Source organism: Cydia fagiglandana, chromosome 16, assembly GCF_963556715.1.
Source record: "Cydia fagiglandana chromosome 16, ilCydFagi1.1, whole genome shotgun sequence".
In the NCBI taxonomy this organism is placed as follows: Eukaryota; Metazoa; Arthropoda; class Insecta; order Lepidoptera; family Tortricidae; genus Cydia; species Cydia fagiglandana.
In genome coordinates, this window is record NC_085947.1 from 15,338,474 (window position 1) to 15,363,581 (window position 25,108).

The window sequence follows — 25,108 nt, forward strand, 5'->3', positions numbered from 1 at the left end:
TAGAGATGGGCCGAATATTTCGGTATTCGGCATATTTCTCAATGTTCGTATTCGGCCGAATAGTTCGGTTCGAACTGCCCGAATATTTACCCAATAAACATACATACATACGTACATTGTGCAACATGGGGCGTTATGGTAACATTCCATTTCTGACCGCAGCTGCACGACTGGTACTGAACGCGTCGCTGTTATTGTCAATTTCCATAGTAAAATTAACAGTATTGTCGTTGGAAATGGACTGTCACCTTAAGTTAAATATTGCAAACGAGAGTAAGTTAAATCGCGACGGCTTGCCGGAGCGATTTATAGACTCGAGTTTGCAATATTACTACGCCCTGAGTTACAATGTTTTTCATCACACTTGCGATACAAAACAGGGAGTTATGAAGTTTCTAATGCCATAATTAACAGTTAATTAGTGCCATAAGTAACAGTCTTTATACTTAATTTTTGTATCTTAAGTGTGATGAAAAACATTGTGTGTAACTCGGGGCGTAACAATATTGCTAACTCGAGTATGGGGTGCGAAGCTCCTGACTTCGGCCAAACTCGGCTCCGCTCGGCTCAGCATTGCTCCGAGCAATTTTTAGGGTTGGCACCACTTGGCTTCCTTTTGCGTGCACGACCACAGATAAGATAATCACTTGAATTTTGACAACCCTAAATAGCCGAATGGGATAGTGTCATGTATTAAAAAGGGATAGCATGATTCGACCCTGAACCGCTGTCAAACTTCGGTTTTGTAGGAAGCTTCCTTTCTGTACGGTAGTACTATTATTTATTCTGTGCTACCGTACAGAAAGGAAGCTTGCTGCATGCTGCCTGATGCATCGGAGCAATGCTGAGCCGAGCGGAGCCGAGTTTGGCCGAAGTCAGGAGATTCGCACCCCTGACTATAGTATGGATTATGGTGGGCAACAAATAAATTCGACCAATCATAGTATCACATTGCGTATGTTTTGTCCCCGCGTCTTTGCATCGTACAAGCATTAAGAATGCAGCTATAAGTTAGAGGGAGATTCAAGAGATATTTAGACCGCACCAAAGTCACGATGCGGTGCGGTAGTCTGTTACAGCTTTAATAAAAAATGCTGAACGCAGCCATTAGATTACTCCAAATTATTTTTGATGAAGCCTAGCAACACAGTTCCCTCCAAGCAGAAATGTCAAAATGGCGTCAACGCAGGACGCTTGGTATATATCTTTACTTGGTTTAGCAGAACATTTCCGAACATCAAATCCTCCTGACATAAAAAGTTGTATTCAGTGCCTACAAGCTGTATTTAATTTTAAACCGCCCCAAAGGGTCGAGGCCCGAACTCATTTACAACTTGGAAATATCCTTTTGACACACACTAAAAACATCGACTTGGCGAGGACGCATTTAGAGCAGAGTGTAAGTATATTTAGGGACAATTCGAGTGATAAATCGTGTAAATAGTGAAATACATCATGTACCGTTATGGTGTATAACCTTAATGTTATTTCGTCACATTTTTTTATGTGACAAGTTTCTCATAGGATGTAAACAATGGTGCATAAGTGGGTCATTAATGTGTTTTGGTTGCAGTGGTGCCTCTCCCAGACTATCAATGGGTTCGATGACGTCAAGTTTGAGGCGGCCAGTGTGCTGGCGGAACTGTTTGAGCAGCAGGGCCAGCCCACTCACTCCAAACCTATCCTTCGCAAGGCTATTGAGTTATCACAACACAGTGTTTACTGGCACTGCAGGCTAATATTCCAACTGGCAGTAAGTATTATAAACAAGTAAATATAGTATTCTACTTGATAACAAATTAATTTATGGTCTTGTATCACAATATTAATCACCCTGACTTTGTTGTTGCGCACTGCACCTATGTTGAAAATTTTGTTTAAACTACTTAAATTAAATATAATTGTTAGTGTCTGATTTGATATGTTACATATTATTATATTGGTTGGGTACATTATAATAGTAGAATTTCTACATGTTTACAATATTTTTCTAGCAGTTTTACTTATGTGAAAACTACTGTTTTTTAAATTGATTTAAAACTGAGTTACATAAGTAAGTATCAGAAAGATAAGTATTGTGAATCAACCTTCTTCCTGGATCTTTTAGATTTAAACTAAGTTATCAAAAATGATGTATTTTTTCTTGTGCCTATGGTTACATATCAGAATACCGAAAATCGATTTACCTAATGTTGAATCACCTATGCTCATTTCACCTATTTAAAAAAATACCTAATGATCAATTAACCTAAGCTCATAACACCTAATCAACGAATTACCTTATGTACATTTCACCTACAGTTGGTTTACCTAAGCTAAGAATACTATAGTTGATTTACCTAAAGTTTAAACACCTAATGATCGAAATACCTAAAACCGATTTACCTAATACACAAAATGGGTGCATTACATTTGTTATAATTACTTTTCATATATTATAGTTTGATATATCGTTATTTTGAATAACGTAATAAATGGCATACTACCGTAATACCTAATTAACGGTATACATAATGTTATTATTGGTATAATGGTCATAAGGTATATTAACACTTCGTCTAATATACATTGCCATAATTATTACATACTCTAAAGCACATTATTTGTTATAACAAGTGACATCACATAATTATTTATATGGCATAATAGTTGCTTGGCATAAATGGGTTAGGTTAGGTTGGAACTGCGACTCCGCACAAACGAATAACTACCTAACAAAAGGAGGGTTAGGTTAGGTTAGAACTTTGACCCTCCGTAGAATAAAATACTCGAGCAAAAAAAGTGGTTTAGGTTAGGTTTGAACTGCGGTCCCCGCAGAACGAAAACCGTGAAAAAATTGGTTCGGTTAGGTTAGAACTGCGACCTCCCTAAAATAAAATAGCTAGCAAAAGCAGTAGGTCTGACTAAAAAGTAAGTAAAACTACGTTATCAGTAAAAGAAATATGTCAAAAAAATGTTATACAATATACAGGGTGTGGCCCTTAATAAGAGCAAAAAATCAAACTGGAGATTCCTTGGAGTACCCAAAGTTACCACCAAGTGGTCCCGATGGTTCAAAATTCTTAATTTAGGAGAAATTTTAATTTAAAGTCAAGTTTAGCAAGCAATGGATTTTCACATTGCGTTACGGTCGCTTATCTGTCGTAAGATGTCATGGTACCGGGACGTCTTGGTACGCGCCTTTTAGTACAATTTATTTTAAAAATTAATACAGAGAAAAGTAGCTCTTATTATTAGGAAATCAGAACTCTATCAATATGCAATGCCACGTTATGTTTTGTTGACAAACTCAAAAAACTTTTTTTGCTATGTAATGGAAACATTTTTTTAAATAATTTATTCTCGTAATAAAAACCTCCATAAAACACTTACTTCATTATCTACCTATTTGAAAAATGCTTTGAACTTTGTCAATATTGACAACTGTCAAGCGTATGCATAACAATTAATTATGTAATTCAATCTAAACAAGATGACTGAATTACATGATTGAACGGTGCAGCTAGAAGAAGTTCAAACCAAGCTGTTGCACAGCAAACGATTTCCCGATCGGAGGCAGACTGACAGTGTCATCGTCAACGTTGAACGTAGTGCCACGTTTGCGGGACAACGAGCCTTCCCGGGGCTCAGGACGGCGGTGCATCCTATCGGCCAGCGTGCATCAGGCGGTGATATTCGAGTCTGTTGTTGGCGGTATACCAGAGAATACTCCGCAATTTTCTACAACCACCAGTATCAAAATATCAGAACTATGTGTATTCTATTGATCTAACCCAGAAGTCGTCTAGAGGAGAAAAAATACATACATACATACCCATATTTTATCAGTAATTTGATAAAATATGGGTACCTAATGACACATCACATCGAAAATAGAAAAAGCAAAAAAGCAATCTATCGGGTAAGATTGAATGGAAACTGAAAAGTGTTATTCTTGTTTGTTGGTTGTGTTAATGTAAGTACTAATGTTATGTAGTTGCTTAAGATTAATAAACGCAGTAAGTATAAGTTTTTGTTCATTATTTGGGATAAATAGCTAGGAAGAGAGAGAGATAGACGTAGCTACGACGTGGTCAAAGTGATTTTTGTATGAGAAATAAAACTTTCCATTCCAAAAACTTCTTAGAAACTTTGACTTTCCGCAACTTCCTCATCTGTACTCTACATGGCTCTGAAGCGGCCAACCAGCCAAATTGGTTGGGTGTTTTTTAGTGTTATCGAAGGTACTTTATCACTGAAAAGAACAGAGGGCTGAGTTTGCGCCGTAGCAAACAAAACGGTTATCTCTCTCTATCTCACTCGCACTAATATCACTCGTCGATATTAGTGCGACAGTGAGAGAGAGAGAGACATTAGCGTATCGTTCACTACGGCGCAAACGATTGGCATCTTGGCTAAGCACCCTGTACATATTTAGTACTTTTACAAAGACTGCATGCAAAAACATCAAGTACGTTGCTTTTTATTATAAGTAAAGTTTATAATTATTATCTCAAACTGTCTCAAACCTTCACGATGATGATAGAGATAGCGACAACAGAATCAGAGATACACTTGTCTCTATTATTGCCAGTTCATAGAAATAATAAAGACAGCATACGTTAATAAAAGTTTGGTTAGACTTTTGTCTGTGCGCAAAGAGAAGAGTCGTGGAACTACCACTGTTTTGTCAAAAACCCCTTTTGCGTTTGCGTCGCCTTTCAAAAAGTTCATAATAATTGTATTAAACCTTCACAGTAACAAGACATAAACCACGCATTGCAAATTTTTCAGTTTGTTTACTCTATTACTAGTGGGTACATACATGACAATGTACGTCAAGTTGCTAAATCAAAATAAAGCAAAATAGAAATAATAAAATTATAAAGTTAATCAATTATGCACGTGAAATTATGTAACATAGTGATAACGAAACAAGAGTAAATGTTAACCGAGCTTTATTGTTAACTCAGAGCTACGAATTTGGGTGCACCAAATGTGATTCTGATTGTGCCCGTACGCTGTTGTACAGCCAGATGAATTAGCTGTGAAATTCTTCGTTCGTTTTGAGACTTTTGAGAAGGCCCTACACCTAGTAGTGCATATGTCGATGTCGTGTCGGAGCGGAGCGGAGTCAAACGGAGAACAGGTTGAACTGTCGTTCGTAGTCGTTGTCGTGAAAAGGAAACATTCTTACAAAATTATAAAAGTGTAAGTTTTCTCGTGAATTGTGAAGTGGTTATCCAGTAAGATTGACATAATTATTATCAGTGATTTTATTAAAGTGCACTATTTTAGTTGGAACTGCTTAATAAATAACTCAAGTTACTTTATTAGCATTTTACTCATTTCGTCCTTTTGCCCATCAGGTCTATTTGATAAGAAAACTGTTAAGTAATGTTGAAAAATGTGACTATTTCATTAGAACTGCATGTTTAAAAAGCAATATTGATGTATTTAATAGGTTTTTCAATATTATTGAGAACGATCGTAAATGTCAATGTCAAGTAATCCGACTGGACACATAATGTCTGCAGTACATTGCTGGGTCGATTAACTTTGTTAGAAAATAATAAAAAAATAATTTTTCATTTTAATTAATTGAAACTATTTGGACTTGATTCCTGATTAGTTAAAGGGTATGTACTTTAATTTTTTGCTCTTATTACAGGCCACACCCTGTATATATTTATACTTGACAAAATTGTATGAAGTATTACGTTATACAAAAATATAATATAACAAATGTACTTATAAAATATGTCTATATACTATTTGAAAATTATATTACACTAGACATTATATCAATGACAGTTTAGATGAAATCATAATATAATAAAGGAAACGTATAATAAAAATTAAATTATAACATACAATAATATATCAAGTGGCGTTATAACAAATGTATGATAGTTTTTTTATAATTATATTAACCATTACACACCCACACAAAATACCTAAAGCTAATATACCTAATACACGAAACACCTAATGTTGGTATACCTAATCAGACACATTATTATTCACTTTATTTATTTTTCGTCTTAGGTTAGGTATTTTTATAATATGAAAATAAAAGTAAAATATAAAAACACTTACAAAACAATAAAAATACATATAAACACATTATAAAAAACCTAACCTAGGGTGCCGCCAGCAGCGGGGCAAGGCCCAAGCTACCGGTGGTCAGGGCTGCAGAGAGAGGAACCGACGTACTATCCGCGCCGTGTCCAAGATCACCGCCTTCTGCATCAGTCCCTTAATCCAACCACCTACCGAGAGTCTCTCGAGATGTTGGTCGAGACTCTTCGCTATTAAACCGTATTATTAAACCGTATTAAACATTATTATTATTATTATATGTGAAATTGTGAATGCACAGGCAGCTTAAAGCTGATCATCAATGTCCACTTGTGTTTTGTAGTCTACGAAAGTGTTCATCGAGCTTGTTTTCAAAAGAGTTTATCGAAGGTGCACTGATCACTGACTCAAGTAAACTGTTCCACACTTTTACTATGCGGTTAGACAGGAAGTGTCGTCTGGGGTTGCTACTACTCTGCGTATATTGAAAGTGTTATTTTTATTTATTTAAAACTTGATTGTTAAAACTATGCGTATAAGAAGAGAAAAGAAAACAGAAATTGTCTGTAGCAATTTACTTAAAAATAACCTGTTATTGTAGCAAATCCACGCAACGGAAAGAGAGTATGAAGTGGCCAGTAGTCTCCTGGGCGTGGGAGTGGACTACGCCCAGATCTCCAATGCAGCGTACACAAGGGTACTCTTCCTGCTCAGTAGGGTAATGGTAAGTCCACCTGGTTATTCATTTCGAAATTAGAATTTAATGCATTGAAACAACACATAACACTTAGAAAAAAAAAAAACTTAAAAACTAACGCATCCTATTGTCTGGATTAGTGTTCAGCATGTCTTCTAACCCTTAATCTTACACCCAGGTTTACAAAATAACTTTTGAAATAATTTACTTGGGGTGACATCGTCACCGCGTGACAAAACCCCTTGTTATAAAAACAAGATTAAAAAAAAAAAAAAATTTTACTTAACTTTTGAAATAAAGGACTTAAAAAAAAGGAGGTCACACAAAACGAGAACACAAGTTTACCATTTAAGTTTTTGTATGAAAATTAAGTGGTTTGATGTGATGTTGCCCAAATATCAATGTTAATAATATCTTGTATTAAACTTTTTTGATGCCAGTTTTCCAAAGTCATTCTCACATTTGTTTTTTTCAGCTGCTGTTAATAGATAAGAAAATCCAAGAAGTGTTACCGCTGCTGAACCAGGCAGGCCACCTAGTAGACTCCTGGATGGGAAGTCCACACCAGAAGGAGTACCTCAAAGTTTTCTTCTTGGTATTACAAGTAAGCATAACAATGTCTACATTATTTTTATCGCATTTACAGCAAAGTCTGGGGGGGGGGGGGGGGGGTTAGGTATATAGGTACATACTTTTTTAAATCCATATCTTGTTAATGTCACAATATATGCCGCATGCCGTATCCCGAAATTGTTTTAAGCACTCATGGCATAGGAATGTCTTTTATACAAAACCAATACCATCACAATGAAATTTATACGGGTTTCATTTCATTTCAAATTTGTATACCTCTAAAAACTCCTTTATTACTACCAAACTAAAAATGTGAAACTACAACAACACGGCTTGTATGAATGTACTTACTAACAATTTTAGTAACAACTTTTGTCGCTAGATGGCTCTGCACGCACTTAAGATGGCGCTATCGTTGTGTTTTCGTGGAATACATAAATGATATTCGTTATGCCTCACTAATTCGTTCTCTACTCTTCTCTCCAATCTCTAACGAGTTCTAATATTATTTATTTTTGAAATAGTTCTTGCAAATACCAGCAAGAACGACATAAAACTGACACTGAATTTAATGAGATTGGACGTTGATTGAACAGTCAACATTTTGTGATTGCAAATGCCATGCAGAGAGAGATATAGGCCCCGTGCATGAACTATAGGGGGCAGCAAAGGAGCCGTCAGATTTTTGTCGCGAGGCGTAAATGTGTCGTTTATGCTTCCGATGTAGCCCACAAGATGGCAGAACCTACTATGCACCAGGAAACATACCGTCGAGAACGGAGACGGAGACCTTCTCCAGACTGAGCATAGTAGCTCTATCCCCTCTGCCACAAATACGGTAGTTTTACTCCATTTTCGAATCGAAATCTTTGTGTGACGTCCGTGTCTTTGAACGGACCAATCACGGCACGGGACCTCGCTCACCTCGTCCCCCGTACCCCCGTATTTTTGGCAGCCTTGGTTTGATGAAATAATTGCTCTAAACTCCGTCTAGAGGATTCCTAGTCTATGGGTAGAGATGACTCTGCCTGTCTCGTGGTATAATAATATACTCCGCCTGGTACTCTCTTCCGACCACGTGACTGACACAAGCTACGTCATCATGCGACAGCGCTATATAATATAATAGTATGCAATAGCGCTATACAAAGTGGCAATGTTATTGTGACGTAGGCTTGTGTCACTCTGGGAAGAGAAGACCATGTTTTATTAGACTATGCCCTGTCTTTTAATTTGTGCATTAACTTTTTTATACACTTTCTAGGTATGCCACTATCTAATGGCTGGGCAGGTAAAGAGCGTGAAGCCTTGCTTGAAACAGCTGCAGCAAAGCATTCAGACCATCATGGCCCCTGCGTGGCCTGATGATGACAGTGAGTACATAAGTTGCCAATATTGTGATTTTTTTAAAGGGTAAGAACAGGACTATATTACTAAGACTCCGCTGTCCATCTGTCCGTCCGTCTGTCTCTCGTGAACCGTGATAGCTAGACAGTTGAAATTTTCACAGAAGATATATTTCTGTTGCCGCTATAACAACAAATACTAAAAATAAAATAAATATTTAAGTGGGGCTCCCATACAACGAACGTGGTTTTTAAGCCGTTTTTTGCGTAATGCGCACGAAGGCTTCCGTACGCCTTCGTGCGCGAGTCCGACTCGCACTTGGCCGGTTTTTACGGTAATTATAGGGAGGTATTTTACGTTTCGGCCGGTTACTCAACTCCTATAATATGTATATTCAGCCAGGACGTGTTACTTACGTGTGTAATTTTGTTATAGCGGTATGCGGCACCGCGCCAGGCGAGTCATTCGTATGGCTGTCGCGGCAGCAGCTCTACGTGCTAGTGTACTTAGTGACAGTCATGCACTCGGCGCAGGCCGGCTATATGGACAAGGCACACAAGTACACGGAGAAGGCGCTGGCACAGATCGACAAGCTGACTGGTATGTCTTTTTTTAACACGTTTACTGTCCCAAACTGAACTGTCAACCTTGAGGCTTTGTACAGTCGCCATCAGATATATCGGAGTAGCCAAGGTGATCACAAATATCTGAACACGCCTCTATTGTCAAGGCATTAGAGTGCGCGTTCAGACATTGTGAACACCTTGGCCGCTCCGATATATCTGATGGCGACTGTAATAGAGGCTTTCGGTGACCCATATGGGGGCACGGACAGAACGTGCTAAGCCGGTTTTCGACTAAACGAGTTCTGTCAGATTATGCGATTTTGGTATGAAGGAAAGGTAATAGGGTAGATATTTGTTGATCGGGTCGAAGGGATTTATCCGAGTTTGAAGTTAAGCGACACAAATATGCTTTCACACGGAACGAGCTGTTTCATGAAGAGATTGCAATCGCCAAGATAAATGCACACACTACTTATGTGAGGCATTTCTTGGGTGACAACTGTCTACTACTATTGATTTGCTTCTCTCAGTTATTTCTTCACGTTACTTGTTTTGTATGGATCTGCTTGTCTCGTTGAAGGCTTCGTCCCATTGCAGCGGAGCGTGATGAGAGCGGGGCGAGAGCGCACGGCGGCGAGAGAGTGAGAGTGAGAGAGTAGAGGAGGACGGGGGAAAGCGGAGCGCCGGTGTGACGTGCGCGCGACGTATTTTTATTCGTTCACGCAATAAAAGTACGTCACGCTTTAGTTTTTGAAGCGGAAACTTCTTTAGCGGCGCTGTGCACTTTTTGTGATGGGGAAAAAATGTTAAACTCGCGACAGGTCACGTGACCGACAGATTTGACAGATTGAAAATTCGTAAGACGGACACGTGACCTGACCAAAAAACTGTTAGAATGTCATTGAGTTTTCACTTCTGCCGGCACTCCCGGAGTGCAACCCGTTGTTTGTTTGTATAGGAGCTATATCCACAATGTTTATTGTGTGTCGTTACAGCGAGCGGTTTCTCGGAGTCGGTGACGCTGGTGGGTGCCCGCAGCGGCGCGGCGCTGGCGTGGCGGCTGCGCATGGCGCTGGTGGAGCACGCGGCGCTGTGCCGGCTGGTGTGCGGCGGCAAGGCGCACGCGCTGCACGAGATCGCGCGCGCCGCCCACCTGCTCACCGTAGCGCCCACCGGTGAGACACTCCCCCTACAGCTCCACCAGTGTGGTGGAACACCATAGCGCCCACCGGTAACATACCCTCACACCTATTATGTAGAGTGGGAGCCTCCAAACTCCTGCGAGCGCTACCGGCACCTACTCACCGTGGAACCAACCAGTAAGATACCCTCCCCCCACTCCTAAGGATAGAGCAGTAGCCTCCAAACTACAGCCCGAGAACCTCTGGAGTTCTCTGGACCTCGGAAAGGGAGCATGAAAACCAAGAAGTCATCACTAAAAAAATGGTGGAGCCCGTATGATTCTCTCTGTTTATGATTGAAATGAGACAGTCCTTTGACAAACTATATCGACTACCGTAGGCTCAAAGGGCGTAAGGGACAAAATCGCGTAAATGAGTTATGAATGCAGTTAGTTATACTCAGTTTTTTTTTCTCTATCGAATGATATATGTAACGTCTCGATAACTTGAAAAAAATGTCCGTTAAGGCCTATGAATAATCAAGGCTTGAACACAATTTTCCAACCCATTTTGCCGTATCTGCCAATTCAAATAAATGTAAGACATTTTGGCGTAACTCCCAACTTTTTGTACGATACGCCCTTTTGCATCGGAATCCTTTGACAAACTATATCTAATATCCTATTTTTCTTATACAGCGGCCAGCGCAGCAGCCCACACGCCCCAGCTGCACTGCCTGCTCGGACTTTACGCGATGTCCATGAATTGTATGGAGGCGGCCGAGGCGCAGTTCCTCACCGCGATACACGTGAGTACTGTGGCCCTTATGTCTCAATAAGGTGCGATAGGCAGACACTCATATTGGCACGTCTGTTCATATTGAGTGAACTCAATACCGGCAAGACGGTTAAAAAAAAACATTTCATTAATATTTAATGGCATATCCTCTGGCTTTCCTCACAGCCGTAAGTCGAGACGGCATAGAGTCCCCTAACTTCCGTATATGATCATATAGTATGTTCGCCCATTCTGACTGAAGACCTTGGAAAAAACCCCATTGTTTGAATTATTTCTGCACCTCACACTGGACGATCCAACGCTTTCTATAAAAGCTCTATAGCATTAAGATCAGTACCTTGACTAGGCCACTCAAAAACCTAGATTTTTTTTGCATTAAAGAAGCCTTTACATGATCGGATTTGTGTTTGAGGTCGTTATCATGCTGAAAAACCCAGCGAAGTGGCATTATTCTTTTGTATATGGTATCATTTGTGTGTAGAGTAAATTTTCATATACATATCGATCCATTATCCCATCATTTCGTACGGGAGGCCCGACTCCATGGCGAGAAAAATATCGCCAAGCCATTACGTTAGGGCCAATGCCACCAGGCTAGACTGGGTGGGTACCTGGTATCGCACAACGTGTCTTTTGTTATTTGGACGACGCACATACTTGATACCATCCGACGACATTAAATTAAACTTGCTTTCGTCACTCCATAAAGTTTTTGAGCAATTGGAACTTGTCCACAACTTGTCACGAATCGCGAATGCTAATTGGGATACCTTATTCTTTGCTGAAATATGTATATTTTTTTTAATGGGCGTCGACCATGTAATCCATGCTCTATTAAGAGTAGTTTAATAGTAAAAACAACAACCTTTACATTATAGTTATTTTTTAGTTAATTTTTAATTGTTACTGTACGCTTCCATGGGTGTTCTACTGAAATCTTTTTTATTACACGATCAGTTGTAGAAGTCATTTTTCGAGGACAACCGCTTCTATGCTTATTTGTGATGCAGTTTCGAGCCTTGAACTGCTTATTCCAGACAGAAATCAGATGCAGTGATACACCAAAAGTCCGCGAAACCTCAGCTTGCTACTTATCTTTCTAAAGTGCAGCCGCACCAGCTTGCTTGAAATCGTTCGAATATGCTTTATGTTTGGCATATTAAGAGAAGTATTCAGATGTAATTACTTCCAAAATATTTCAATTCTGCGGCTCTGTTCTCAAAAAAATTTTAAAAAAGCACCGTGTCAAAATACTTTTGAACCCGTAAATTGTCATTTTTTGTTGCCAAGTTTATATTTTCATTCAATGAAACTAAGCTTTTTACGTGTTTCAAGAAGATTTTAAGCCAATGATTAAATTATCAAAAATTCATTTGAAAAAACTAATATGTTTCATACAATACCAAAGTTATTATCATTGTCAAAATACTTTTGGTCGCTACTGTATGTTGCAGTCAAAAGTGTGAACTGGTCAAAAGAACTTTTAACCGACAAAAACAGGCAAAACTGCTTTTGACTGAGCATGTTGGTCAAAAGTAGTTTTACCTGAAAATCATACCTATTTCTGGCAGCAGTTTCGTTTTTAGGGCGTAGAAAAAAAAAATAACCCTAACCTACCTATCTCTGCGAGTACTTTTGACTGATAGTAACAGTCACAATTACTATTAACCAATGATTTTCAGGTAAAACTACTTTTGACCAACATGCTCAGTCAAAAGCAGTTTTGCCTGTTTTTGTCGGTTAAAAGTTCTTTTGACCAGTTCACACTTTTGACTGTGACATATATAAGGTTAGAATAGCAAGTATTGTGAGGGATTAGTATGTACAAGCTGGGAGATATTACATCTATTAACCTGTATACCGTGTCTGGTGAATCAACCCTCCCACTCCGGCGCTCTGCCTATTACAAGGTTTACAAATTGTACATTTCAACCTTTTGTCTAACTGAAGCACAAAAGTTTAATTGTGGTTTTGTAAACTGTCATTGTAATTTCTACATTATATATATACTTTAACTAAAACATAATATATTTCAGACAACCCGTGAAATCAACTCAATTAAGCTTTTTGGTTACATTTCACGGTACGAAATAGAGTACATTGAAACATTGTATTTCAATGTACTCATCTGTTGGCAATTTAATTTAAACCTTATTTCTATGAGCACAAAGTCGACTTCAGCTTGTGATTTTCAAAGTCCTAATATTGGTGTTAACTTTCAGATGTCGCAAGAGAGAGACTTATGGATGTTCGCGAAACTTAACCTGGCCATTGTATACTTACGGGGGCGGCGGGACAACGACTTAGCGCAGCTAATGGAACAGGTATCGTCATCTTTTTACAAGCTTTTATTTAGTTTCACCTGACCGTTGTCTGTCTGTGTGTAATCAAATCTTGCAAGTTAAATTTGATCCACTTCCCGGTTTTCGATTAAGCTGAAATTTTGCACACATACGTAAGTCGGGTGACAATGCAATATTACGGTGACATCGAGCTGATCTGATGATGGAGACCGGAGGTGGCCATAGGAACTCTGTGATAAAACAACGAAACCTAATTGTGTTTGGGGTTTTTAGAATTGTCTCGATGAGTATTAGTTGCCTGTGAAAAAAAAAGTACAGTGGGCGATAAAAGCTTGTACCAAAAATGAAATTTTTGCCAAAAACTTATTATAAGGTTTCAACTGGTACATTCTGTGTGTAAGCCCTTATAAGGGAGAGGGAATACATTTCTCACCTGATTTGGAACTTTGTTTTAACGTAACGATTAAACGCTAGTCTGAAACCGCCCTTACGGCCCGGCGGCGGTGGCTACCATAATACGTGAGAACGAAAGATCCGATCGTTCTGTATCGCTCCAAACTATTTGAATTTGAATTTATTTATTACAGACAACATTAGCTCAACATATTGTTAGTTTTAGTTATATATAGTTTTAGGACCCGGGTATGTCCTTAAACTACGTCCAGGACCCGGATATGTCCTTAAACCACGTCCAAGACCACCGGTGGATGGGCAGCAGCGTCCCTCAAATTCGGTGTGCTCGACTGCGATCGCCAACCCGCCTGCGAAGCGTGGCGTGGCAGTGGACGTCTTATGTCTGAGATGATGATTGTTAGTTTGAACTTATTTAATCTATGGTTGTCATCGCCTCCGCCCGCGCAATGTTTTAATCTCATATAATTTTGAATTCATACGAGGTGTTAATATATAGGTCCGACCAGAGGCGTTGCCTGCCTACGCGCACGGGCTTCGGGCCGCCTCCTACTACGTACTAGGGTTGCAGGCCTTCTTCCAGGCGCGGTACAACGAGGCCAAGTGAGTATTTACGTACAGTTACCAGCAATAATATGTTACACAACGAAGGCCTTAATATCTGACACGATCTTATTTGTAGAGACATAAGAACATGTCACATATTATTTCAAGTGACTGTACTACTAAATTTAATTATGTACAGTCACCTGCAATAGTACATTATTGTCGAGGCTCAGAAGTAGCTACTTGCAGGCTGAGGATTCGTTTTAAACGGACGACCTTGGGAGTCCGTTTAATTGAATCCGAAGCCAGCAAGTAGCCTTCCAGCCGAGTCATATACAGGGTGATCAATCCAAATGGGTCAGTATGGAGAAGTCAGAAACTATGAGAGATAGCGAAATCTGTTCTTAGGAACCATGGCTTCGATTTTAGATTTAATAATAATGGCATTCAATTTTTTTTTAAATCTATCATACATAACCGGGATTCGAACCTGGTCAATTATTCTTGCTGTTTGTTTGTATGGCAACTTTTAAACTATGCGTGATAGGTGGAGGGTGCTCGAGCAAATATCATAGAGGGCCCCGAGACAAAACAAACTACATTAAAAAAACACTTTAAACTCTCGCGTTTTGTACACATATTCAATTACACAAACGGGTCTACCGCGATATAATTTCATTGTTTTTACCTTTAATGAAATGCATGAAATTATATCGCGGTAGACCCGTTTGTGTAATTGAATATATGTACATAAAAAAAAATTCAAAATGGCCGACTTTTTTTTATTTTTTCAAGTTGGTCCGAGCACTTTGAGATTTGGCATGCGACGAGCCTGGGGGCCCCAAATTACCATGTCAAAAAAAATTTTGGAAAAATCCAAAATGGCGGCGGATACCGGCAAAGTCAAATTTCCAAGTAGGTTAAGCGAACCCAAAGGGCGAGCTTCAGGCCAGCCGGGAGGCCGAAAGCCAACCCCGATGGAGGGCCGAAGGTCCGGAGCCTCCACCCCGACTCCCAATAGGAAAAGTGTTGGGTCGTGTTTAAGCTCCAACTTCCCCCTCTCGTGTGACGCTTCGGGCCTTCGGCCCTACGCGGAGCTCGGCCTTCGGCCTTCGCAAGGCCCGACGCTTCGCCGTCGGACATTCGGCCCGCCGGCTTCGCTCATCAAGACGGTTGACTTGGTAGAACACTTGGAAGTACCGCATTCACGCAGCTCGGCCTTCGGCCTCACGTTTTGGGAGTCGGGGTGGAGGCTCCGGGCCTTCAGCCTTCCGCCGGGGTCGGCCTTCGGTCTCCCGGCCTGAAGCTCGCCCTTCGGGCTCGCTCGCTTAACCTACTTGGAACTTTGACTTTGCCCGTGTCCGCCGCCATTTTGGATTTTTTCAAAAAAAAAATTTGACATTGTAATTTTGGGCCCCTAGGCTCGCCGCATGCCAAATCTCAGCGCGCTCGGACCAACTTGAAAAAATTAAAAAAAAGTCGGCCATTTTGATTTTTTTTAATGTAGTTTGTTTTGCCTCGGAGCCCTCTATGATATTTGGTCGAGCACCCCCCACCTATCACGCATCGTTTAAAAGTTGCCATACAAACAAACAACAAGAATATTGACCATGTTCGAATCCCGGTTATGTATGATAGATTAAAAAAAAAATTGAATGCCATTATTATTAAATCTAAAATCGAAGCCATGGTTCCTAAGAACAGATTTCGCTATCTCTCATAGTTTCTGACTTCTCCATAAGTACTGACCCATTTGGATTGATCACCCTGTATAGTGCTTTTCTCAAAAATGGTGCAAGAAATATAAATATCATAGAAATATTTTACAAAACCAACGTTCTTACGTATATATTTTCACAGAAAAAAGCCCTTGTTGCCTTTTTATTTTTTGAATAAAAAAATAGAAGTGTATTTTTCTGCCGTAAATACGCCAAACTATTTGAGACAGCTAAATAGTCGCCGTACTAATCATCTGTTTGGCTGTTTAATGGGCCTGTGCCTTCATTTGATATGGTCATTTCAACTTTTAAAAAGTTTGGAACTCGACAAATAATGGAATTTGTATGCAACATTGCAGTCCCAAAATCGAGACTGCAATGTTTTTAACTTTTTAATTTTTGACTGACCATAAACTACGCGCTTCGCGACCTATTTTTTAGACGGCAAATTCGACTTTGCCGTCCATTTTTGAGAAATAGTATGTTACACAACGAAGGCCGCAAAAATCTTATTTGTGGAGCCATAAGAGCGTGTCACATATTTTTGTGACCTTCGTTGTGTAACATATTATTGCAGGAGACTGTACTACTAGATTTAACTATGTACCAGTGTTCCTACGCTACAGTAATACAATCAATCTCTTGAACAGACCTATAATTTGGATCTAAGGTATTGGTTTAAAAAAAACACTTAACTGACCATCAATGGACCTTATTACAAAAGGCATAAGGTCCACCGATGGATAGTTAAAAGAGTGTGGGCGATGGTATTGCATTAAAAGCCAGTAATTGAACTAGAGTTAGACCAAGAAAAGTCTGCTGCGATTTTGATAGCCCAAGCAGTGCAAGTGTTATTTTAAAGGTCACACTTCTATGAAATGGCGTATAAATAACACTATCAAAATCGTTGCAGACTTTTCTTGGTCTAACTCTATCTATTTAGTTAAATTTGAGTTAGGTTTGGTATTTGTTCCGGTAGAATTAACCTATTTGTTTTACAGACGTTACCTCCGGGAGACCCTCAAGATGGCGAATGCGGAGGACCTGAATCGGCTGACGTCGTGCTCGCTCGTGCTGCTCGGGCACATCTTCCTCTCCATCAACAACTCGCGCGAGTCCATGAACATGGTCACGCCGGCCATGCAGCTCGCCAGCAAGATCCCCGACGTGCACGTGCAGCTCTGGGCCTCCGCCATACTCAAGGGTATCACATTATCTTACTACTGTTGTCTTGGCTTTTTGCACAGAAAAATATCCTCCAGACTGAATTAAAGAATTTTAGTCTGAGTCGGAATTAAAGGTAAAAACAATGGAATTATATCGCTGTAGACTCGTTTGTGTAATTAAATATCCTCCAGACTGAGCATAGTCCCGGTACCCCCTCTGCCACGCATACGGTAATTTTACTCCATGTTCGAGTCGAAAGTGTTTTTGTGTGACGTCCGTGTCTTTGAACGGACCGATCACGGCACGGGACTTCGCTCACCTCGTCCCGCGCACCCCCGCATTTTTGGCATCATCGGTTGCATGAAATAATTGCTCTAAACTCGGTAGGATTCCTAGTTTTTTGCTACGGCTCAATAAATATCATGGGCCCCGTTCGGCAACATAACTGCGTAAATTGACATTCGAAATCACTTAACGGGGTTGGCAACTGTCAAAGGTTTGCATAGATGACGCCATCATAGCTTGCCCCTTTTTAGGGTTCCTTACCTAAAGGGTAAAAACGGGACCCTATTACTAAGACTCCACCGTCCCGACCCCACAGATTTCTGTCACCAGGTTGTATTTCATGAACCGTGATAGCTAGACAGTTGAAATTTTTACAGGTGATGTATTTCTGTTGTCGCTATAACAGCAAATACTAAAAATATGGAATCCTCGGTGCGCGAGTCCGACTCGCACTTGTCCGGTTTTCTATGAGATTTGGCTTAAAGAGTTGGCATCTTGGGCATAAACTTCCATTAAAAACACAAAAATTTGACACAATTCTAAGGATTGACAGGGCAAGCTATAATTTTACGATTATGGTGACACTTCCACTCGTCAGTGCAGGAGATTGATCCGAATCTAAATATAATCCTATCGTTCCAGATCTGTACCGGATCGCCGGCGACACGGAGCGTGAGAACGAGGCGTACACGATGCACTGCAACTTCTCGCAGTCGCTGCTGAAGGACCACTTCCAGGCCACGCAGCTGCCGCAGCACGCGCTCGTGCACTGGACGCAGGGCCCGCCGCCCGCCCTCCCCCCGCCGCCCCAGCACTCCAACCCCACGTAGTCGGGTAAGGGACTAGTACCAGATGCACTGCAACTTCTCGCAGTCGCTGCTGAAGGACCACTTCCAGGCAGTAATTTCTTGAGAAACATTCTTCTTCGTCAACTTTGTATGTTTGCTCGGAAAACATATAAAAACTCAACAATGCGCGTTTTCCCAGAGATAAGCTAGATCGATTTTTCGCCCCTGACAGCCTATTTGAGTCAAGGCACGCGTCTTCGTTAATGACACGATACACAATCTATAGGCCACTAAAGTTTATTTTAACATATTCATTGCCACCCAGCTAAACTAAACAAGACGTCCGCGCCAGGCCACAACAATTTCGTCATATAAAGCAGTAGTACCACGATCTCGACTATCGGGTCGTCCGGCCTGGGAACGAAATCACAAAATACCCGATAGTCGGGTTCTCGGCACTGAATGTGTTAATAGATTGTCCTATGAATAACCCTGTTATTGTTGTCAACAGGTAAAGTGTCGGGCTGCATACCCGTCTGGTAAGCCGGACCACAACCTGGTTTTATTTAGGTAAGGTGCTGAACGCTGAACTATCTCAAGTACTAAGGATTCGACTTCTGTGGACGCCTCTTTACTGCTTATAGGGAATATGCGTTAAGCCTTAGAACGCCACACCACGTCATTGTGAACCTTGTCGGAATGACACGAAGGTTGATATTGGGTTGCAGCCGCGCGCGTGTGACATCTTTGGTGGTTAAAGTATTTAAAGAAAACAATGCCGGCTGGTATAAGACTCGCAACAAACGAGAGCTCTCGAGAAACTCTAGCTGCGCTCGAGATTACCTTCAAAAACTCCAAGCCGGTATAGACATATTCGCTATGCTTTAGAGCCCTCGAGTACCTAGTTCTGGTGACAACCAGAAATCACTAACTATAACTCAGAACCATAATGAACCGTATCAGCAACAACATAAGGTTGATTTCTGTTTATTTTGTAATTATAGTTCGTTTTTTATTTAGCATTGGAAAAAAGGTATACAATCTTGACGTGTCTTTTTATTCAAAAACACTTTTGAAAAATGAGTTACGGCAAATATGTAACAATTATGAATCATATAGGTACGATTATTTACATTATTTTGCTTTCATAAATAATAGTTACTGATTAAAAAAAAAGCGTTTTTCAATTAAAAGACACGTGAAGATCGCGTAGTCTATGACTAATGCTAAAAAAACGAACTATAGTAAATTTTGGTTGCAATTCTGTGTAAGTCCCGAAGCTTGTATTTTGTTATTGCCTGTTTATAAAAGATATCCTCCTAAGGCCTAAGGTCCTATCTATAGTACTTATTCAGTTCAATGAAATTTTAATCATATTCGATTGGAACAGAGTTGCTTTTGCTTTGTTTCGTTCAGTTTTCGAACAGCGCAAAATGAACTCTATCTCCTACATTGTAGGTTCAAATTTCTGTGGAAAATTTTGCATTTTTCATTTGTATGGCTGGGCCTTAGGAGGATAAATACATATATGCCGTGCAGTGATGAGAATGTGTCGATATCAAATAGAAAGAGATAAATAGTTTAAGAAGGACAAACAAACTCAGAGTATCTGCTTAACCCTTTGAACGCTACACCTATCGTACTCAACGCGTCTTCATAAACCTTGACCGCATCAGTTGACGTCTTTGACGTCAAAGGGTTAACTTCATATTTGACAGCTAAGGGGTCGTGCACAAATCACGCGAGGTTCGATGGGGGGAGGGGGGGTCACGAAAAACTCACGATAGATCACGTTGGGAGAGGGGGGGTATAAGGAAACGTCACGTGTATTTTTCTACAGTAAACATAACTAAGAAAAAAAACCAACTACATGAGTAAATACCTTTTCTCGGTTTCGTTAAACATAAATCTTCACTCTGCACTTCAAAATAGCGAATGTATTTAACGAAAATAGAAAATAAACAATATTTTCTAAATACAACACTATTTATCTTAAAATTAGGTCGACTGAAAAAAAATACACGTGAGGTTGCATGGGGGGAGGGGGAATAGCCAAAAACCTCACCAAATATCACCAAGGGGGAGGGGGGGTCAAAAAGTAGCCAAAAATACCTCGCGTGATTTGTGCACAACCCCTAAAGTATATGGCGGTCTACGGTACTATACAATCTATACATTATCCGATGACAATACAGTTACCACAAACGTATGGTCGCGAGTAATGCCACTTACTAATAGTAATTACGATATTTTTGTCATATGGCGATTATTCATCTCTTTCTATTTAATCCAATGTAAGAAAGACAGGTGGTGTGGTTGATATTAACGGGTTGCGTGCTCCACTGAATTCGAATCTGACACTTTCATTCATCAAGTAAAAATTAAAATCAATTTGTCAATGAAAGTGTCTATGGGGCGTATTCCAACTATACAATTTCTTTGCCGAATGTGTATTGCGTCTCGCATTTTGTTTAATGAGAGAGTGAGACGCAATGACATTGGACAGGTGGAATACCGCCCTGTTCAAAGCCACTGGCCTTATGTACATAGTATTAGAATAATTTATCGCACATTTATTTAAATACGCGACGCAAGTAAAGCTTCTTAGTACATTCTGTATAAAAAATGTAATATAAAAAACCTTAAAAACGATGGTAAACTGAAGTTTACAAACGGTATACTTCGTTTTTTTTGCATTAGAAATTAGGTAAACAATCTTGATGTGTCTTTTAATTGAAAAACACATTTTATAAATAAGTTACGGGAAATATGTAACAATTATGAATCTAATACGATCATTTATATTCTTCTGCTTTCATAAGTAATAGTTTTTGATTTTTAAAAGCGTTTTTCAATTAAAAGTCATGTCAAGATCGCTTACCTTCTTGCAAGTTCTTTCTAATGCTAAAAAAAACCAACTATAGGTACAGTCGCCATCAGATATATCGGAGGGGCCAACTTACTACTACTACTTACTTTGTTGGCGCGGTGACCCAAAATGAGTCTTGGCCTCCGACACAAGAGCACGCCACTTTGGTCGGTCCAGAGCCGTATCCCGCCAGCTTTCGCCGACGCCGAGCTCACGGAGATCTGCCTCCACTCTATCTGCCCAACGGTATTTAGGACGACCAACAGGACGGCGCCCCGTTGGCCCCAGGTAGGCCCTTTTGGCTGCCCGATCTTCACCCATCCTTTCGAGATGGCCAAGTCAGCGGAGACGATGCGCTTTGGTCTCACCTATTATGTTCGGCTCGGCTATCAGGTGTCAAGGTGTCGGAGGGGCCAAGGTGTTCACAAATATCTGAACACGCCTCTATTGTCAAGGCATTATAGTGCGCGTTTAGATGTTGTGAACACCTTGGCCGCTCCGATATATCTGATGGCGACTGTACAGTCGAGGTCAAAGATATGTTTACACTTTTGCACCTTACTCCTTTGTAATAAGGCGAAAAATGTAAACATATTCTTGACGTCGACTGTACAAACACATAAACAATGTGCTCTTCCAAAACAAAACAACAAAACTCCAAGGCGATGGTACAGTCGCCATTAGATATATCGGAGCGGAAGAGGTGCTCAACAATATGTGAACACAGACTCTAGCGTCTTGACAATAGAGGCGTGTTCAGATATTTGTGAGCACCTTGGCCGCTCCGATATATCTGGCGACTGTACATTGGATTTTCAATGCCGAACTTACAATATAAGATGGGTACACTTAATGGGTACTCGTTTTTTCTTCATTCTACTTAAACTCACTGCCGTCTTACTTAAAATACAAAACGAAGATACTTACGAAAAAGTTATCTCCATAATTATACTGAACGAAAGATTTATAATTTCACATTTATTCCTAACATTGCTACAAGGTTTCAGTTACACCGTGTAACTTGCAGTTTCTTCTCAACAAATACATATTGCAGTGGTTTTCATTTATAAAAAATATGACACACGCTGACATCATTGGCACTAGCTAGCAAATATAGACTCTATTTGAAAGCATGAAGGTCACTTTTACAGCGTACGGATTTATGAATTCTTGGCGTTCACAGTTTCAAAGTCGCGTTGACGAGCACTAGATTTACTTCGGCTATAATTAAAATTGATTATTAAATTAATTAAAAATGCACGTTTATTTCTATTAAGTTATTTTTAATTAGGAACCGACAAAAACGCCTTAAATTATATTAATTGCATACCTATGTGTGATCTGATGTGAAAAAATGGTGTACAAATAGTGGGAAATCTTTCACATTTCAGTCTTAACCCTTTGAACGCCAGGCTTATCGTGTGAGGGGCGCGTCATTGTTAACCTTTTCGCCGCCACGTCAATGAAGTAATACAGTGTCATCAACGCCATGTCAAAAATTGCATGTAACCAACCTGACCAAAACCACGACTTGATATGAAGTCGTGGCGTGTGAGGCACGAAATGTACTGACTTTATATCAAGTCAATGGCGGCGAAAAGGTTAATCTTTGGGCAATGCACAAGTTTTCAATGACGTCTTTAGCAGCCAAAGGGGTTATGTTGTCTAGACTATGAAAAAGGGTTACTCACTATAGTTGACTATTTTATGAGATGTGTGAATGAATATGGCATGAATAGTGAATAAAATTATAAATGAGCGCAGATGCAAAGTAGGTCTAATTTATTATTGGATTAAGGGTTATAAATTGTGAAAAACACACATAATGAAAGAAAGACATAATTTTCGCTGAGGGTTTATTCTTATAGTTCTCCGTTTTCAAGGCGTTGACGTTTTCGTGATGATACGTGAGATGACATAACTATTTTTTTATCAATTACCAGTTATTGGATACTTATGATTTTTGCAACTCTAACGCAAATAAGTTTTTGAATTTTTGACTTTATTTCCTATCGTTATTTTCTTTATACAATCATCTATTTCTTATTAAGACGTTTTTAACGAGCCCAAACTCGATGAGATTGCCTTATTTTATTACAGTCTTCCTATGGCCTTCCGCCACAATTATCAAGCCTGATGGCACTATAACAGCTTGGCCGCGGCATTCCGTGACTGGCGGCGGTAACCATAGGTTGGAGCGAGACAGCGATCGGAACTTTCTTTCCCACGTACGTTTGCCGCCACCGCCGCCGCCGGTCGCGCAGTCGCGGCCAGCCGTAATATTGTATTTTCACTGAAGTAACTAAAAAAATCCAGGTTAAGTGCTTCTACACTGCACTTGACATTCATGTTTAGAAAATATTAAGGTGTGTGAAAGAGAAGTTATAATTCTGACAATAACTTCATATCATTCGAGGGTGCGTATATTGCTACGCTGTAATATTCTGGATACTTAAATAACTATAGGTAGGACAATATATGTCTAATCTAAAGCGTAATTTTTCAAAATTTCACGAATGATAGTTGTATTATTACCACTTAACAAAAAATACCAGTTTCAAAACGTATACAAAATGTTTTTTCTTATGGCTTATTAAGTCAAAGTAGAGATCATAAAGAAAACCCCAATGTTATTAATTGCTTGTTTTTAACCTTTTGAACGCCACAGACGGCAATTGACGTCAACGCAAAATCGTGACAACGACGCCAAAGACTGCATTTGACGTCGATCGTTTTTAGATGAAAATCTACTGAAAAACACCCCACTTTTAGGTTGGCATTATTTATTATATAAAACTAAATTTTACCCCCATGGCGTCAGTGGCACGCCAAATGGATGCGCTGTCTGTGGCGTTCAAAAGCTTAAATGTATTCAAGTTTAGAATATTAGACTATTAGCCCTTTTGCAGGCTTAGTACGATTTATTGACCACAATACATGTCTCTACAACTTCATCTTTAACCCTTTTCCAGGCATAGTACGATTTATCGACCACATACGCGCCACTAGAATTTCAACTTTAGCATTCCGATTTAAGATTCAAATTAGATTGCACTTTAGGGAAATTTGACTTGTCTTCAAATGAATCATCAAAGCTGGATTAATTGGAATATATTTGGATTTTTTGGGAAAACCTTGTATATTGATGCGGCCTGGAAAAGGGTTAACAATCCGATTTAAAGTTCGAATTAGATCGAACTTTCGCAAAATTATCTTCTTGATATCCTCATAAGGCTCACGATCCTACCCTAAGTCTAGATCGACGCTGCCTGAAAAAGGGTTAATAATCTCTTGTGGACTTGTTAATAGAACAAAATTCGAATATTAATTAAAATTGTATCCTTATTTATAATTTTGTTATGATTATTGTCTGAATTTAATATTTATAATGTATCAAATGCACTTTAACTAAGATTGGAGTTTGGGCTGATACTTATGAACTGTCATCTCCTGTAAGGCCGCAACTCATGATGCGTCCTATTATGGCAACTGATAGAGATGCAGATATTTGTGCAATTTCAATAGCCATGTGAGTTGTCGGTGTCAGATCTCATACGTCATCACAAACCATTGGAAGTACGGCCGAAATCGGTAGCTAAATCTATTAACCCTTCGCTCGCGCCAGTTGACTTCTTTAACGATCAAAGGGTTAAATGTAAACTTGTTAGGGCCTCTTGCACCATCTCTCTAACTCGGTGTTAAGCGGTTAAACCATTAACCCAGTGTCAAAATATACTGGTAACCATGGTAACTCCAGGTTTAAGACCTGTGCACTCGGGCTGCGTGTGCGTGACGTGCACGTGCGCGTGCGGCGTTGTAGTATAGATATCCTTATGAGACGGCACACCGCTTGCGTGAC

General features: G+C 39.8%; 1 protein-coding gene and 1 long non-coding RNA gene across 2 annotated transcripts in view; both read left to right on the top strand.

Annotated features, from left to right (window-relative positions):
* The window catches only part of LOC134672129 (uncharacterized), a 144,827-nt gene that overhangs the window by 116,959 nt on the left and 2,760 nt on the right, over nucleotides 1–25,108 (top strand). The gene's annotated exons all lie outside the window — the stretch shown is intronic.
* On the top strand, nucleotides 1,136–18,422 carry LOC134672070 (MAU2 chromatid cohesion factor homolog). The gene is made up of 12 exons (XM_063529972.1): nucleotides 1,136–1,399; nucleotides 1,574–1,753; nucleotides 6,662–6,784; nucleotides 7,233–7,361; nucleotides 8,595–8,703; nucleotides 9,113–9,277; nucleotides 10,239–10,418; nucleotides 11,063–11,172; nucleotides 13,385–13,486; nucleotides 14,376–14,479; nucleotides 17,142–17,344; nucleotides 18,235–18,422. The coding sequence occupies exons 1-12, from the start codon at nucleotides 1,175–1,177 to the stop codon at nucleotides 18,420–18,422; spliced, it is 1,818 nt and encodes a 605-aa protein (XP_063386042.1). The 5' UTR covers nucleotides 1,136–1,174.

Bases quoted from the DNA above. Each gene is read 5' to 3' on its own strand.
- LOC134672070 (XM_063529972.1), top strand. From the start codon at position 1,175: ATGGCGTCAACGCAGGACGCTTGGTATATATCTTTACTTGGTTTAGCA. The intron at 10,419-11,062 runs GTGAGACACTCC...TTTCTTATACAG, and splicing joins GCTCACCGTAGCGCCCACCG to CGGCCAGCGCAGCAGCCCAC. The intron at 11,173-13,384 runs GTGAGTACTGTG...GTTAACTTTCAG, and splicing joins AGTTCCTCACCGCGATACAC to ATGTCGCAAGAGAGAGACTT.